This window comes from Bombus vancouverensis, chromosome 13, assembly GCF_051014615.1.
Source record: "Bombus vancouverensis nearcticus chromosome 13, iyBomVanc1_principal, whole genome shotgun sequence".
Taxonomy (NCBI): domain Eukaryota; kingdom Metazoa; phylum Arthropoda; class Insecta; order Hymenoptera; family Apidae; genus Bombus; species Bombus vancouverensis.
In genome coordinates this window covers 3,494,097-3,512,873 of record NC_134923.1, presented here as the reverse complement: position 1 = coordinate 3,512,873, position 18,777 = coordinate 3,494,097, and the positions used below count along the sequence as shown (strand labels likewise).

Sequence of the window (18,777 nt, the reverse complement as noted above, 5' to 3'; positions counted from 1 at the left end):
TACTATACTGTAGCTTATTGAACGCTCTGCGGAACCTGATGATATAACTTTAAACATCTTCGTTGTAGTGCTGTGTTATTTCGCGTAGCTGATCTAGTTGTTCCCGAACGGAGGCTCGGGTGGCTACGTTTCGTCGTAGGGCATCGTACAGTTGTACGTATTCACTAATCCGTATATTGCGGATGGACATTGCGGCCTCACCCGTAATTTTATCGATCTTAATCATTTTGAGTAGGATTGATTGTTCGCTACACATGGCTTGTACTTCATGTACTTCGCGTATGAACTCTTCTACTCCGATATCGTCTTCGCCATTTAGCTGTGGAATACACGCTATCGCGTCTGTGGCTCGGAGAAGTAAATTGCGATAAACGGTCTTCACCGGAAGGGTGATCGTTAGCTTCTGGTCGAATAGGTGGAGGAGGTCTGTCTTTCGCGGTACTAGGTTCGTCTATGGTAATAAAAGAGCCTAATTCAGTAAGAGCGTCATGTCATAAATTCATTTTCGAGATATTTTTTCCTAATAGTTAATCTCTGTTGCACGTTTTTTTGTTTTCACTATCGGCCATTTGTTGTGTTTCTTTTATACATTGCACAAGAAGTTCGATTCGCTCGTTTTGTTTCTGCATAGCGTCGAGTATGGTACGAGTCGATATATCCGTAGCTCCGGGTGCAGAAGCGGTGTTAATGGCTTCGATTTTTTCTTTTCGAGGTGTGGACATGATTTTAATGGAGTTTATTGAATTTGAACTATCGTTGTTAATTGAACTCGAAACGCTTGAGAAACTTGGTTTTCTCACACAATAACGTAAAAATGAATCCAGATTTCCAGCTTACCGTAGTAGTTGAGGATCCTTTGGGGTGTTTCCTCTCTGGTTGGTTTTAGATCCCGAATCCTGTTCGTAGGTTTACTCTGCGCTGACCGTAGTCCTCTCGTCTAGTTTCACCGTAGTGAAACGTTGAAAGTTGCTGCAGGGTTTCGTAGTAACAAAGATTCGTAGTGGTCCGCTGATCCTTCGATCTTCAATGATGCGCGTACACCGAAATCGTGATTTCGTTTTCCCTGAACCGAATGGATCCTGGCAGGATCGCCAAAATGTAGCGTAATAATTTATCAAATTATTACAAAGTGTCGATCTCAAAACAGGAGATCGAGCTCTTTATTTTCACACACTTATACAATAAACTTTTTATTATATTCGAGGTTCACAACGATAAGGTTTTGGGTAGGTTTTGAGTATTGCAGACTGCAGACTGCTCGGGTGATTTTGGGAGGAGTATTTATATGAGTTTAGTGGTTAGAGTGGGAGAAAGACTTTGGTCATATCATGTTTGGATGTTACTCTGGACTTTGGTCATGTTTGGAGTGACTGGATGTTACCCTGGCGGCGACTCATGATAAAATAATTAGGATTAACTATCTTATCGGAGTCAAATTTACCCTGTGACACACGCATGGCGCCGCCTCTCCTCTCCTCTCCGACTCGTACTTATCGTATTTTTCTTTCCCATGGTTCTTTGTCCATTGTTTCCGGTTCTTTCATGTTTGTTGTCCTATCTTGAGTCCTGTGTTATTTGTTGTTCCGAGTTTTGCTTCGTGGAGTTTCTTCTATTAGTCGTTGTCGTCTTCGTCGTTATTGTTGCTGTTGTTGTTCTTTCTTCCGGTGCTGTAGGTTCTTCTTCTTCTCTGTTCTGCTCGGGTGCCCGTCGAGCCAGCCTTGGGCTTCGTCTTGGAGGCTGGCTTGTCTACACACCCGGTTGTGTCGATCTTCTCTCTGGGTTGTCGTCTTTGCTGGGATGTACCCCCCATCTCTCGTAGGATCCTTCTCTTCTGCTCCTTTGCCTGCAGAATACTCGTTGTGAACTGACGGAAGTGGGGGTATACGTCCTTTGTTACAAATTCCCACTTTTCTTCCGGCCAGTGCAAGTCCAGTTCTTGTATTGCGTTCCACAGTTTCTGTCTGTCTACATTGAAAATTGGACAATTTTCTAGGACATGATGAGGGGTTTCTTCCTCGCCGCAGTCGCATGAGTCCACTTCGCTCAGACGGAATGTCTTGAGTTTGCTGTTGAAATCCCCATGTCCACTGATGAACTGTGTCATGTAGTGGTCGGGTCTTACACAGTGATTCTCAAGCCTATCCTTGATAATGTCGGAGTATTCGAAGGTAGTTCTGCCCTTCAGTGTAGCCTGCCAGCGTTCTTGCCACTTTTCAATGGCTTCTCTGACGATTGCTCTCTCGTTGTTTGCTTCGTCTTGTCCTCTTATTTCCTTATAACATTGTTCTGTAGGCCTTCGTCACTTGGGGGAGTGCCATCCTCTGTGACCTTATCAGCATGTTCCTCGTTTTCCCATTCAACAGGTCGCTCCAGCCGGCTGCGGCGTATGTGATTATCGGCTTGAATAGCCCTTCGTACAAGGTACGCATGGCTGCGTGTCCGAGTCCCCATTTCGCCTTGGCGACTCTTGCGAGGCTGCTGAACAGTTTCTGGGACTTATGGGTTGCTTCATACATATACCGGTTGATTTTTAGGCCTCTCTCAAGGTACATTCCGAGGTATTTGATCGCTTGTCCCATTCTAATACGCCTGTTGTTGATCTTGATGACCGGTGATCTCTCCGCGTCCAATTCGCCCTTGACTAGCAGCATTTCTGCCTTTCGCGCCGATAGCGATAGTTTCTTCCTGGTGCACCAGGTAGAAACGCGTGTAGCTAATTCCTGTCCCTTTTCCTGTAGTTCGATCCTCGCGTTTCCAGCGACTAGGATCACTATGTCGTTCGCGTACGCGATAGGTCACACTCTATCGCGCTCGTCAGTAACTCAGCCAGCAGGTCATCGAATATAAGTTTCCAAATACTTGGACACAACACCGATGAGGTGGGATGTCGTGATAGGTGCAAAAGGAATACTCAGATGTTTAACGAACGATAGTTTATTAAGAAACGATTTAACACACAAAATCAACAAATAAAAATTAGCAGATATGATCAACAAATAACTGGTAACGATTAACAACTAACAATTGACACCAAGAGTTCAACCGACGCGTTGCTATGCAATGTCACTGAGGACTTATTTATTTCACGGCGCAAGACAGACTGACTGTCCTTCTGTTCCGGATCGAACGGATCTTCCCTTCGTTGTCCATCGATATCCTCCTCTAACGTGCGTTCATTAGATGTGCCGCCGCGGCTGGCACGTGTATGCTCATGGAGCGAATTAAATACGTCGCGCCGCAAGGATTTCGGTACGTACGGTCGTACAAAGTCACCTGATACGTCGCAATATATTTCTATGTCGTGATCGGGGAAACGTATTTTCTTTAACCATAACGCGGATGTATCAGAGTTGACAATGTTGCTTAGTTCATTGTCGGTTTCTTGCGCGACGGCGAGAGCTCGATGGTCCACAGACTTTCCTATCGCTTCGATGCGTGACAGAGCGTCGGCAACATTATTGTCTAACCCCTTGATATATCTTATGTCGGTAGTGAATTGTCCGATGTAATCTAGTTGCCGGAATTGTCGCGGCGAACACTTATCAGGATCTTGGTTGAACGCATATGTAAGGGGTTTATGATCGGTGTAAATTATAAAATTTCTCCCTTCAATGGCGTGTCGAAATCGCTTTACCGCAGTGTACATAGCGAGTAATTCGCGGTCGTACGCGCTGTACTTTCGCTGCGCGGAGTTCAACGGTTTGGTAAGGAAACCTAACGGCTGCCAAGAGTCGTTGACGCGTTGCTGGAGGACCGCTCCTATTGCATAGTCGGATGCGTCTACCGCGAGGCTAACAGGTGCGCCAGGTATCGGATGCGCTAACATCGTGGCGTTAGCGAGGGCGCGTTTCGACTCGCGGAAGCTGGCTTCGGATTGCTCTGTCCATTTGATGGGCGCGTTGCCCTTTTTTCCTCCTTTTAATAGGTCGTTTAGGGGTTGAAAAATTTTTGCGGCCCCCGGTATGAAGCGTCGGTAGAAATTAATCATACCGAGGTACCTGCGTAGTGCTTTAACGGTCCGGGGGAGCGGTACTTCTACAATAGCGTCAACGCGTTCGGCTAGCGGCTTTATCCCGTCGGCGTTTACGGTGTGTCCCAAGAATGTGATTTCGTTCACACCGAATTCGCACTTTACTGGGTTGATGACTACGCCATACTCGTTTAAGCGTTCAAACAAAATCCGAAGGTGTTCGCGATGTTGTTCTTCGGTTTCGGATGCGATTAAGAAATCGTCTGTGTAAGCGAACACGAAGTCCAGACCACGGGTAATTTCGTCAACGAATCTTTGACACGTTTGCGCGGCGTTTCGAAGCCCAAACATCATGTTGGTTGCTTCGAAAAGTCCGAAAGGTGTCGTGATCGCGGTTTTATTAACGTCTTCTGGCGCGATCGGGATTTGGTGGTAAGCGCGGACAAGGTCGATTTTTGAGTAGACACGCTTACCGTACAGATGTTGCGCGAAATCTTCGATGTGTGGTGGGGAGTACCTGTCGGGTATGGTGCGAGCGTTCAACGCACGATAGTCGCCGCATGGTCGTAGACATCCGTCCTTCTTTGGGACGACATGCAGGGGTGATGCCCATGGACTCTTCGATGGCCGCATCACTCCTTGCTCGATCATTGTTGCGAAATCCGCCTTGACTTGCTTGAGACGATCCGGTGCGAGGCGTCGAGGTTTACTGTAGACGGGTGGCCCGGGTGTGGTTTCAATATGGTGTACCACACTGTGTCGGATTTTCTCTCGTCCGAAGGCCGGTGGACGAGTTAGATCCGGAAACTCCGCCAAAAGTCGATGGTAGACCGATTCGCCGATTACGGTTTTGATGGATATTTCTTCCGTCGTGGCAGCATATCCCCTTGTTGATAATTGGGTTGTCGTGTCGAGGAGTCGTTTGTTTCGCGGGTCCACGAGCAACCCATAATGGCTTAAAAAATCTACGCCTATGATAGGCGTTTGAACGTCAGCAATTACGAAGTTCCACTTGAAGGCTCGTCTAAGGGACAGGTTAAGGCCAATCGCAGTGGTACCATACGTTGCGATGCGCGTCCCGTTGGCCGCGAATAGTTCGTACTCGTTTTTCTTGACGTGCCTATGGATTTTACTGCGGGGGTATACGCTGATGTCGGCGCCGGTGTCTACGAGGAAAGAAATCTTCGTTCCCTTGTCCGTAACGAAGATGCGGCGGGATCTCAGGCCGTCGTCGTCTGCCGCGTCTACGGACGGCTGGTCTCGTTTCCCGGCTTCCACGTGCATGGGAAACGACAGCTCCTCGCGCGTTCTCCGAACTTTGCATGATAGAAGCACAGACCGTCTTGCCGTGGCCGATCTCGCGAGCGCGAACGTCGGTGGTATCGCGAACGCGAGCGTGATCGTGGTCGTGGTCGACGATGATTAGTGATGCTCAACGCGTCTATCTGTGCCTGCATCTGTGACATTCGCTCGCTCAACACGTTGATTGCGGCGGCCATCGGTTCGTATGTTCCAGCGCTTTGCGTTGGTGGGTCCATTACTGCTGTTATTCGGGCGGTGCGCTGATAATCTTCTTTGAATTCTTCAGCAATCAGATTCGCTTGCCGTAATAACCTTCCCGGGTCCGCGTCGTCGACTGCGGCAAGGATACGCCTGATGCAGGCGGGTAATCGGTTCCTCCGCAGCGTGAGGGTAAAATCATCTGGCGTGGACAGGCTGGAAAGTTTTTTAAATGTTGGTAAAACTGAGATGGCTTTCTATCTCCCATCTCTTCGCTTCTCACCAACTTCTTTATCCGGGTCGCGTCCGTATCGGATAATATGCGAATGAACGCGTGTTTCAGTTTTTCGTAGCGTCCGGTCTCTGGGGGGTTCGTCACCAGGTCTTCGACGTCCTGAAGCTGTTGATCGTTGAGGCATTTTTCTAGCGTCACGTACTTTATGTTGTCCTCCGTAATCCGCGCTGCCTCGAATTGTCTCTCCAGAAGGGCGAACCATGCCGCCGTGTTCGTGGGCAGCAGTGAAGACATGCTGACCACCTGGCTGGCTAAAGTTCCCTGAGTATTATTTTCCATCATCGCGGCGCACTCAAAATCGGTGGTTAAAAAAAGGCGACAGCATTATCACTGTCGCGTCTTTCACTATATATCACGTTAAATCACGTCGGTAATCACCAGTTTGGAGTGGGATGTCGTGATAGGTAGGATGTCGAAAGGAATACTCAGATGTTTAACGAACGATAGTTTATTAAGAAACGATTTAACACACAGAATTAACAAATAAAAATTAGCAGATATTGTATTTTCGACCAATCGCGAGGAGACGAACTCACGAGGAGGGACGTCAACGGGAGTCGTAAATTCCCGTTACGATTATAGCAATCGACACCACGAGTTGATTGATCCCCTGATTTCCATTAGGAGAATAGGGGTGGTTGAATTAGTATAACACTGTGATTCACAGAATTATAAGGTTTTATTTTCAACACTTAAGTTACACTGTTGAGTAGATACAATTCCTAGATGACAACTTGTAGCCCGAAGGTACGATAGATATGCACGCTAGAGCAAGGCTCTTAGACTTGAACTTCGTATGTTAGTGGACGTAGCACTAGAGGATACTTAGTAGAGGAAGTGAGTGTTCGTGCTTAGGCGTTAGATTTGGACTTAGTTGATGAGTTTTCTCGCGGTATAGAAGAAGTAGTTGACTCTTCCAACGGTGTAGAAGAAGTTTGACTTGACTCTCCTGAGGTCGTAGGAGCAGTGAGTTACAGTGACGATGCTGTGTCGTAGAAAAGCTCGTGATGGGTGTGTCGGAAATAGGCTTCGTTGTTAATTGGTCAAACGAAGGCTGGTGGACTAGCAAAGATCTTAACTGCCCTCGATAGAAAGTTGTTATTAGGAAGCATCGTACGCGGAAAACCCCAACTTTCCTTTGTCAAGCCGTAGTAAACAATATCTTTCTTGATTTAGAAAGATATTTGTTCGTTCTGCAGGACCTTAGCAAGCAAATTAATGGGATTTATGACGGGGCTTAATGTTATTGAGGATACGCCGTAAGAAGGAGAGGACGTTTAGTGTCCGTCGGGCCCGCGGTGTATGACCTGACCCAGGTAGAGAGTCCCCCGGCGTAACAGATATGATCAACAAATAACTGGTAACGATTAACAACTAACAATTGACACCAAGAGTTCAACCGGCGCGTTGCTATGCAACTTCACTGAGGACTTATTTATTTCACGGCGCAAGATAGACTGACTGTCCTTCTGTTCCGGATCGAACGGATCTTCCCTTCGTTGTCCATCGATATCCTCCTCTAACGTGCGTTCATTAGAAGTGCCACCGCGGCTGGCACGTGTATGCTCTTCGGTATGAGAATTCGGCGGAAAGAGCATGAAGATATCGATGGCACATTGGGCACGTCGGTGTTGCGCTTTGACGGCGTAGCGCTTTGTATCCAGACCCGTTGGAAAGTTCCGTGGCCCGTGCCGCCACATCGATCTCTGCGGGCATCCTTTCGTGACGGGCTTGCTGACTGCTTCATTTTTCCCGGCGATTTGCACGATTCTGTCTGAAAAGTAGCTCCTCGTTAATCGATACAGGTTGTTGGGGTAGCCTCTTCTCTTCAGTTCATGCATTACGTTCGGCCACCATACGTTGTCGATATATCGAGTGCAATTGTGAGGACGCAATTCTTTTCGCTCATTTGCTCGACTTTTTCGCGGAATTTGGTAATCGCGTCCACCGTCGATCTTCCGGGGCAAAAGCCATATTGCTCGTGGAAAATGGTCACCGTCCTAGTAGCCATCAGTCCTTCCAGCAATTTGTCCACCATAGAAAGCAGGCAGATTGGCCTGTAGGACTTCGGACTACTTCTGCCCCGATCCGGTCCCTTCGGGATGGTGATAACATTCCCCACTTTCCATCTTCTCGGGAAGACCCCCCAGGTGAGGCAGCCATTCATAAGCCTAAGGAGATCTTGATGGATCCCCCCTCCAGGCGCGTTGTATTGTCTCCGCTTCGATTAGGTCGTGACCAGGACAATTTCCCCTTCTTCAGCCGTTTCACAGCGCCGCTGAGTTCTTCAAGCCGAAACTCTGAGGTGTCTTCGACATTCGGAGGGGTTGTCGTGCTACGCCTGATCTCTGCGTGCTCCGGCGTATCTGTTTCTTCTTGGTCGTCGGGTAGGAGGGCGGACAACATCGCCGTTGCGGTCGTTCGCCAGTTAGAAGTATCCCTTTGTGGCGTCCGTAGGGTCGATACTGTCTCTTCTCTCCTGAGTTTACCCGTGACCGTTCTATATGCGATACCCCAGGGTTCTTTGTTACCCTCCTTTGTTACGAATTTCTGTCAGCTCTGGACCTTGGCTCTCGTGATCATTTTCATGTACTCTTTTCTGGTTTCCCTATACCGCAGCTTCTCTTCTTCCCTCGTTGCGAGGTCCTTAGCCCCTTGGTATCTTCTTCTTGCCCGGTAGGTGTTCCTCTTTGCTCGTGTGAGCTCGGGCGTCCACCATGGTACTGACCTATGCCATTTTTTCTTTGTAATGGCCGCATCGCAGGCTCTTATCAGGACTGCCTGCATTTGTTCGGCCATTCGTTCGGCGTCCTCAGCCTGCTGGAGGGTTGTCTCTCGGAGTGCCTCTTTCTCCTCCATGACAACTCTTTGGAACACCTCCCAGTTGGCAATTTGCGTGTTGTACCTTTTTTCCTGAAGCTGCGGCGTGGTACTTCTTTCCTCGAAATCCAGGCGCGTCTCCAGTATCCTGTGGTTACTGGAGGTTCCGTCCTCGTGAACTCTCCATTCTTTCACGAGTGGTACTGGCTCTGGACTCGCCATGGTTACGTCTATGTTCAATCGCCCTCAAGTTGTCTTGATGTATGCAGTTGTATGTCTGGTTGGTTAAGGACGTGGAGGCCGTATTATGCTATAACGGCCTCCAGAGCTTCTCCTCTGTCGTCAATGCTCTTGCTACACCACAACGGTGATTTTACGTTTGAGTCTAGGCCAATGATGGTGTTCGATGCCGACTCCGATGTCTTCGGTCGGCAGAAAGTAGTGGCTCATCATGTGAAATTCCGTTTCTCCGTCACTTATCTGCACATATACGCAATGCGTTGTACAGAGTCCGGCGACTTCGAGTGGCGTTATGTGTTCTGATTTCACGCCTACTCCCGCCATTGACAGTATTTCGATCCTCGACGGGCGATCGCGACTCCTGTTCTGAGTACAGGTGTCTTTCCGTCGATACTGTGTGGCTCTTGCATCAGCAAGATTTCGTCGCCATCAGTTCTCATCTGCGTCCTGATTTCGTAGGGAACGGTTTTGGATCGCTGCATGTTATGCTGCAAGATCCTTATTCCTCCTTCTCCTATGTCCTCTTCTGTTTTCATTTGTTCCTTTACTCATAGTTCTTGCAACTGTCGCTTCCAACTCCGTTTTGTACATTGGGCAGTTTACGTTGGAGGCCGCATGATCCCCCTTCTTCCCTGCCTTCCTGCAGTTTACGCAGCTGGCATTTTTGTCCTTGCTTGTGCGCGCTCTCGTGCTGTGCTCGCTTTCTGCGTAGTGTGCGCAGATTTTTTACTGTTTTTTTTTTACTGTTACGTGGTTTTACTGTTATCTGCCCGACCTTGCTACTTTACTTTTCCGCTCTTTACTTTTTCCGCGTACGAGGGCTGCTTTGGTTCAGCCATCGCAGTTTTCTTAACCGTTGTTTTAAGTCGCTTGCTAAGACATGGAGCGTAGGAGAAAGGATATTTAAAAGGGACTACAAGAAGAGAATGAGGATGTTACTGGTAGAGAGTGTAGCGCTGTATGGAGCTGAGGTGTGGGGATGGAACATAAAGGAGAGACTGGATAGGGTAAAATGGAGATACGTGAGATGGTTGCTAGGCTTAGACACAACAACGCCAAACTAGATCCTGAGAGAAGAGTGCAAGATAGAGGAAATTTAAAAAAAGGCACTGAAAAGAGCAGTAAGGTATGAGGAGAAAGCCTTGGAATCGAAGAAGGAATTAGTGAAGGAATGTATAAAGGAGAAAGAAAGGAACTGGGGAACGGGCCAAGAAGGGAAAAGAGTAAGGAAAAGAAAGATGAGGTTAGAGGATAGAAGGCAAAGAAGGATAAGCGTTAGAAATAAGTAAAGGCAATATAAGAGATGTAATCAGGAAGTCGCCCAAAGCCGAAAGGCACGGACTAAGATTAAATAAATAAATAAGTCGCTTGTTGACTTGCAGCGATTAAACCTTCAGTAGCAGTGCCGGCTCCATCTCCGTCGTAGCCGGGAAGTCCTTCGCGCGAAGTTTTCGCATCACCGTCCTCTATGGCCTTCCCCACGAGCCGTACTCGACTGCTTCGACCAGGTCCGAACATGCACGGTCCTTGGCGATCTTGATCTCCTTTTGCAGCGAGCGCCGTAGCTCGCGGTACGCCCGGTAGCACAGGGAGACTTCTCCGGTGTCGCGGGGTCGTCTGCGGCGGAACCTCTGGTACCGTGTACGGGCGCGAGCGCATCTCGTCCTTCGCTCCGCGATGTCGGGAATTCACCAATACACGGCTCTGCTTCGTCCGGTGCCCAGCATGGTTTGCGGCATGGAAGCCTCGCATATTGCAGTCACGACTCGTCTGAGGTTGTCGGCCTCCTCCTCCACTCCTCTTTCCGTCGTCGTCGTCGATGCCTCCCAACTCCAGGCAGCTGCTGTTGCGGCCGCCCGAAGCACATCTTCATCCCACTCCTTGACCTTCCCTTGGTGGCAACCGTGCACGTTCTCCCCTCGAAGGGACGCGGGCATCACCCGCGGGCGCCGTTTCAGGTTTAGGTGTGTCCTTTACCTCCATAAATATGTAGAGGTGAGATCGAATTCTATTACACCTTTTCTCACAGGCACTGCTACTTCAGTTGGACCAACCCTCCTTGTCCGAACTCTTCAATTTTTCCTCAAATTTCATAGTACCTAAGGTTTCATAGTTAGGTTGTTCGGCTCGAGACGTTGACGTGTGCGGACGTGTTTGTGGCGCGCTCCCGAAAATAATTATTGAGAATTAAGGGTGACGTGTGACGTAAAGACTACTATTATTAATGTGTTAAAGCAGTGAAATGAAAGTGGAGGGCAGATATAAGACAAATAAGTAATATATGATGTCGTTATGACAGATGAGGAGGGACAATTTGGGATAAATATATTAAATAACTAACAATAGACTGTTTAGTGGACAGTAAGTTGACAGTGGCATATGCTCGTGATGTGGAGGAGACAATTAGTCGCCTATAACCACTAATGAATGGTGGAAATTAAAAAGTTTGAAGTTAGGTTATAGGCGGTTATGTATCTAGCGTAAACAAACGTTAATTTGGGAATCACTTGATAAAGCGAACTTTTTTGTGATTGCAAGAGCAGTTGATGTATAAATTGGCGTGTCGGCGTAATTAAGTTGCATAAGTAAGCCCAAGGTGTAATTATGTTAACTGAAATTTGAAGGAATATTTTATAGTCCTGTTGTAGCTGATACTTGTATAACAAGATTTTTAGTATGGATGGTTTAGTTAGTAATTCGATGTATAAATTTTTTTGATGCATAAATGTAATGTAATTTTATTATAGTTAATTTATTAAGAGGAGTTTTATACTCTTAAGTAGGAGTGATAGATGTAATATGTGGTAACGTGGTATCTTGGTACGTTACACTGAGGTGATTAGATTATAAGTGACTGAGGGGTAATTGTGAATGTTTTAGGATGAAAAATGAAAAGGAGGAGTAATTTAGATGCGGAATGGACGTTATGATTTAACTCGATAGATAAGTGCATTAAGTTATAATTATTCTAATACTTGTATGAAACTTGATAGGATATGTGTTAAATTTTAAATATGGAAGTAATTATTTAATAAATATGGGTGTTAACAGTGCTGAGTTATTAATTAGTATGTAAGTCTTAATGCTAAGATAATGGATAGAAATTTGTAATTCAATTATAAGTACAGTATTATAGGATGTATGATGAATGGTATAGGTTAGGTTTCCATTTAAAAGGTAGGTATGTTATATGTTTTATATTTCGTATTGCTAATTATAATTACAACTATAATATTGCCGTGATAGGGATATTGCTCGTAGGATACATCTGGTTGGTGATCCGTCAGATATTATTACGTAGTTCTTATCCTTCCTGCAACTCTCTGCAAGTTTTAATAAAAGATTTTTAATTTAAGCAATTGACTATTACAGGAGCTATTGAGTCAAGTATGATATTACAGTGTTGTTATGCTAGATATTTATTCATTTATTTATTAATATAGTTTTATAGTAGGTATGTACTTACTTATGCTTAGGTGAGAGATAGTGGAATCGATGCTCGCATAGGGCGAGAGTGTCAGAGGGGTTTGTTATATTGATACCTGGAAGTAGGCACAGGGTGATTATTATGTTGATTATTCTGATTGTGTGGGTTGATTGATACTGTATATGTACTATGAATTTTACCTTATTTTATAACAGTAGGTGACTAGTGAGATAAGCTTGCAGCTAGCCACGTGATATGCTCATTGTGATTAATATTATTATTTATAATGACAGACAGTTGCCGTGATAGGGATGTAGTTGTGTTCTTTCTGCAGCTCTTGATAGTTTCAGTGAAGGAATTTTAATGTTAATACCTGCTTGGTGCTCGTATGTTGATGAGTTGTTACCTACAAGTAAGAATAAAATGAGTATGTCGTTTACTTATTTAGGTAGTTATTTATGCACGTTTAGGTGTTTATTTTATTATAAGCATATAAGAAGGGGCGTACTTACTTTTAAGAGGTAAGAGAACTAGTTGATGATTGCGTGCTCTAGGTGAAGGTTTCATTATTGAAAGTAGATATCGAATGAACACTTTGTGAAGTAAATTTTGTACCATATATATTTTAATAATTGACCATTAAGATAGTACAAAGGAGTATAGTTTATTTTATTTATGTATTAGGTTATTTTATTATAAACAGTGACTTTGAATTAGGTATAGTGATTATATGTCATTATAACTATTAACCACTTTTATGTGTATTTAATTTTATTTATTATTATTTGTTTTATTATTTATTTTTTTGTTTACTATAAGCTTTTTGGAGGGACGTACTTATTTTTAAGAGGTAGAGAGAACTAATTGACGATTGTGTAGTGTTAGGCGAAGGAGGTTACGATACCTAAAAGTACGTAACAAATGATTACTTTGGGAAGTGGATCTTATATTATGTATATTATTTTAACAATTGGAAATCAGAAAGTACTATGGAGTTAGTTTACTTAGCTATGTATTAGTATATTATCTATATTAATTGACTGCTGGGTTAGTACGATGGATGTATATTACTAGTAATTGTCTTGTGAAGGAGGCTTTTAAATTTGTCACATATTTTTCTATGTTGCTTTAGGTGTGATATACTCTCTATTTATAGGCATATAAGAGGGAGGTACTTACATCTAGAGGTAGGGAGAACTAAGTTGATGCTCGCGTAGTGTTAGGCGAATGAGGCTTTGATGTTGAAAGTGGGTATCAAATGATTACTTTATGAAGTGGATTTTATATTATTTTAGCAAGTGACCTCCAGGATAGTACTATAGAGTTTAGTTTATTTTACTTTATTTCACTATTTTACTATAAGGATGGACTATGGATTAGGTATGGGGACTAGTTATTATTTTATAGTAGATGATTAGGGAAATAGTACTATGGATTTTATATAGTTATTGACTATCGAATTAGGCTTTTAACTCTTCACGTATGTTAGGATATAGGTTATAAAGGTGGATATATTATTTAAAGCAGTTGACCATTGAGATAGTATGATGGAGCTTATTACCGGAGTTCGGAGAGAACAGTGTTGATCTGATGGGGAAGATATATAAGCGTTGGGGTAGGAATATTCTTTGCCGCAACGGTGACACATGATGGGTCAGAGGTTATCCGGAAATAAATACCTTATTTATTTATTTCAGATAGTTTATCGGGTGTTGAAGCATGTTGGATACATACCTTGTTTTTAGTGGGATATATTGGCAATGTATAAGAATATGTAGTAGTTTTACTGAGGTAGCTATTCTTGACTCAGTTATGCTTCTGCTTGACATTAGTAGGTTATGTGCCTCTAATAGATTGTTATACAAGTACAGCTGGGAACAGTGAACTTTCCATAGCTGTATAGAGCTGTGGTTGTAATAATAAATGTTATAAATTAAAGTGAGCTGCTGGTGGACGTGTGGTTGTGCGTTATAAATCAATTATTGAGTATACGAACGCACACGTTACACTTTACGGGACACGCTTTAGTTACTTACCGTAGAGATAGCTAATTGAGCGTTTTAGTGAATATTAATAATGAATTGAATTAGTACTGGTAGCAAGATTGCACTTGTGGCATGGCACGATATTGTCAGAACGAGAATAGATTTTGTAAAGACGCACACGTGGGTAGGTGATCGAAGCCGTATTGTGTGGCTAGGAAGAGCTGGACGCATGGGCTAGCGGGTCGCATGGGATGCGCATGTAAGGTGGTTCGCGGCGGCGATGTGTGGCCTCGCCACCTTACGAGCAGCGTATGAGAGAATGTATCGGCTCGACGCGAGTTCCTATTATGAATGAATAAAGTCGGGTCGACCAGAGTTCGTATTTTATACTTTATATTTCATATTTGTAATTTTTAGTTTTCTCATGCTGTATATTATTAGTAGTGTATTCTTGTTGAGTTTATGGGGGTGTTCAACGTGAGTTAATTAATGGTGCGAGCCGAAGCAACCAACCAACTAACTAACTAGCTAAATGCTAAGAGCTAATATAATAAATAAGCAATATAATAGTGTTATGATATAATATAATATGTATATAAGACAGTAATAGTTTTACTGTGTTGCTCGGCCTATTATTTTTTCGGTTTTTAATGGCCTTAGTAGTAATGCCTTTTGCGAACATAAGTTTCTTATTGCTCTGACATCTGCTATGAAATCCTCTACACCTATGTCGTCATCACCGTTTAGTATCGGAATATGTTTTACAGCTTTTTCTGCTGTCAGAAGAGGTTCACGTGTGTTTCTTGGCTGCATTCGCACGTCATCGTCATCGCTTTCTGTCTCTGGTGCAGACGGCCGGGTGCGTCGAAGCGTATCATCGTGGACTGATTCAAAGTCTTCTGTCATTAACGTGGCTCGGTTATCGTTCAGCCCTACCTTTATTTTAGTTACCGTGCGTCCCAATATTTCGATTTTCTTAACCCTTTGCTTGTTCTCTCCATTTGTTTGTTGGGCTAAAAGGTCCAGGCGTCTTTGTACTTGCGTGATTTGTTCTTGTAGATGGTTTGATACCTCAATACTTTGTTTGTTTCTACCAGTGCCTGCTTTATCTTTCGACATCGTTTTAAGTGTCTCTAACTCTTTGTCTGAGTCTTGTTCGAAGCTAGATAGTCTGCCTCTATATGCAAAATGAATCCAGCGTTTACCTTGATTTGTTAGCTTCCGTAGATGCTTCCAGTTCCAAAGGCCTTCTGGTTTCGTGGATTAAGAATTCGTCGCCGAGGATGACCGTAGTCTAAGTTAGTCCTTCCCGTAGGAATGGATGTCCTTGTTTTCCAGACGAAGCGATGTTTCACAATCCTGGGATCTAGTGTCCGTAGATGCTTTATGCTTTATGAATGTTTCTTCCGGTTTCGTTGATAGTTACTTCGTTGTCGCGAATGACCGTAGTTCCAAATAATTCTATCTTCCGTAGATGATGAATGTCTTTTGGTTTCCGAACAAACAATTTTCACTATCCTGGCAGGATCGCCAAAATGTCACGTAAAATTGATACTTGGGTTATAGTAAGAAGGCTGAGTCGTGACACAACTACTAATCTTCCTTTATAAAACTGTAATATCGGAAAATAAAGATAGAAAATTTTTCCCGATTGCTTACAATTTATTAATATTAAATTGAATATACAAATATAAATTGGACAGAAAACGATATTTATTTAACGGAAACTAAATGCAATACTCGTATCTATATCAAATAACTTTACAGTTATTTGGCCACTCTCGTCACAACGAATCTAACACACACACTCTCTCTCTCTAACAACTCTACCAATTCTCTCGAGTCTACTCTTCGGTGTCTAACGACTCTACTCTTCGACGACTCGATTAGCTCTAACTCTCGCAACACGCACACTTTTCGACTCGCACACTCTGATCTTTCGGTCGTCCCGCCTTGGATAGCGAAACCGTCCTTCTTCTAATGTTGTCTATTGTTTTCCTCATACCTATGTAAGAACTACCAACTACGTGCCTTTAGTCACATAGGCACTCTTAAATGTAAACGAACCACAGAAAGACGACGTACACGGTCTTTCTATTTTCAACCGATTTCTAATTCAAACTACCTTACGATATTACAAAACTTTATTATAAATGTTAACACTTACAAAATAACACCGGACTGGAGAAAAGGGGTTGTATGAGTACAGCAACTAGAAGAAGAACAAGAACTGCCCGACCTGGGTGAAGTTTCGGTTTATATACGTTTTGGTTTTAGGATGTTGAGGGGCTAAGTGTAGGTTATGATGTGGAGAAGTGTCCGAAGGTCGGGGGTCGATGTCTTATCTATGATGTGGACTAAGGTGTGTCATAGCTTCTGTGTAGCCGATGATGCGTCGGAGGTCAGGAGTCGAAGCCTTTATTTATGATGTGGACTAAGGGTGTGTCATAGCTTCTGTGTAGGCTATGATGATAAGGTAGTGATGTGTCCAAAGGAGTCCAAAGCTCGGGGTCGCTATCTCATGGTTGAAATGAGATTGATGTCACACGGACGAGATCGTACACATGAAAAACTATGACAGGCTATGTACTCAACCTTGTGCCACTGAAAAATGAGATGAAGAAGGAAGTCGATTACATACAATGACTGAAGCTAGTTTCGGAACGGGATATCGCTACAGAGATACGGTGACAAGTAAACGGAAAGACCAAAAAATATTGCGAACTGATGCGTACGCAATTGAAAGACTTGGTAAAGTTCATGAGGAAGATGATGAAATACACTGACTATGCACTATACACTGACTATCAAAAGACCATCGATAACAAAGAACATAGGAAGACCCTGTTTGTCTGTTGATTTGATCAATTCACTGGAGCGAATTGTCAACCAATGATCTACCTATTAACACCGATGAAGTGAATGTAAAATCGAAGAACAATTTGGTGAAGAAGGGTCGATCTGAGAATTTACTCGCGAAGAATTAAGTTTTCACGCAGTCTGATTCGTTCTCTGAACCTGACGCAAGTGTCTCTATAGCTACAATAGAATAATTTTACAGAAATCACAACAGAAATTTTCGAACCGATCCAAGTACATATATTACAACGTTCATCGATTCGTGAAGAGACTCTTTGGAATATTTGTTTTATTATAAGTCTTACCAGAATGACTTGAACAATTCCGAAGCTAATCATCAGATACAAGAGCTAAAAAAAACAAATACTTTACTGTACACGGAGCACAGTGCTCGTAGGAATGAACAGTTTGCCTATTTTCTTTCGATTGGTTAAGTGTAACGTGAGGTAGTAGGACGCGTAGGGTGCCCAAGAAGTTTTATTTAATAGTGTGTTTATTAACTTGACTAACGGCTTCTTTACACGTCTCGACTCGCGACTCGTGCAGACGAAATTTATTCAAGACTCTTTGTTACGCCGGGCGACTCTCTGCCTGGCCCAGGTCACACACCGCGGGCCAGACGGACACCAGATGTCCGCTCTTCCGTACGGCGTACTCTCAATAGCTTTAAGCACCCGTCATAAACCCGAGTCACTTGCCTGCTAAGGTCCTTCAGACCCAACAAATGTCTTTTCTAAATCAGTTTCCAAAGACTATTGTTTACTACGGCCTAGCCGAAACCTGCCTAAAATCAATCGGAGAATCGGACTCTACGCCCTGGCCGCGTACGTGTCTATTCCGGGTGTTTTTTTCGTTCGTCTGGTTGTCGTTGGTTGTATCGCTCTCATCGCGGGCGTTCGTTTGATCGGCGTCTTGTTTGTACCGAAGCTTCACCGGAAACAACACGTTACGAGTATCAGCGGTTCTTTGTTCGAAGTCCTCCGATACGATAAAGGCGGGCTTTAAGTGGTTTACGGAGACCGTTACATCGCGATTATTTATCTTTAACGTGTAATTCTTTTCGCCTGTTCGGACCACTTTAAACGGCCCGTCGTAAGGCGGCTGTAAAGGGCCTCCAATCGCGCCATGGCGCAAGAATACATACGGCGATGATTCTAGTTCGCGAAAAACAAAGATTTTCTTTTCGCCACGTCGCGTAACTGGATGTGGCCTGATTTTCCCCATCTGTTCTTTTAGCCGGTTCGTGTATTCCGAATTGGCCCGTTGATTCGTCGGTAAAAAGAATTCTGCCGGCAATCGTATACCGATGCCGTAAATCATTTCGGCCGCCGTTGCATTGAGGTCCTTCTTGGTAGCGGTTCGAATGCCTAACAAAACGATCGGCAAAATTTCGACCCAATTGCTCGTGTAGTGACACTTAATCGCCGCTTCGAGTTGTCAATGTAGGCGCTCTACCATCCCACTGGACGCGGGATGATAGGCAGCCGTGCGCAGATGATTGACGCCGAGCAACCGGCATAATTCCTCGAATAATTTTGATTCGAATTGTCGTCCTGGATCAGAAATTATTTTAAAAGGCACGCCGAAACAGGATATCCACGTAGAAAGGAGGGCCGAAGCAACGGTTGCCGCTTCCATATCGACGATGAGAATGACTTCGGGCCAATACACTTCGGGTCAA

General features: G+C 44.2%; 1 protein-coding gene across 5 annotated transcripts; it reads right to left on the bottom strand.

Moving 5' to 3' along the window:
* Positions 1–12,007: 12,007 nt before the first annotated feature.
* Positions 12,008–16,587, bottom strand: LOC143303495 (uncharacterized). Of its 5 annotated transcripts, none has more exons than XM_076623718.1 (7): positions 16,405–16,587; positions 14,289–15,849; positions 13,987–14,157; positions 12,765–13,156; positions 12,453–12,658; positions 12,292–12,367; positions 12,008–12,148 (listed from the first exon to the last, which is right to left on the bottom strand). In XM_076623718.1, exon 2 carries the CDS (start codon positions 15,354–15,356, stop codon positions 14,850–14,852), a length of 507 nt encoding a protein of 168 aa, XP_076479833.1. In that variant the 5' UTR covers positions 15,357–15,849; positions 16,405–16,587; the 3' UTR covers positions 12,008–12,148; positions 12,292–12,367; positions 12,453–12,658; positions 12,765–13,156; positions 13,987–14,157; positions 14,289–14,849. The 5 variants fall into 5 exon arrangements, with proteins under 5 accessions (XP_076479833.1, XP_076479834.1, XP_076479832.1 ...); XM_076623719.1 differs by having other exon boundaries at positions 12,765–12,802; XM_076623717.1 differs by having other exon boundaries at positions 12,765–14,157.
* Between the last annotated feature and the right edge of the window lie 2,190 nt (positions 16,588–18,777).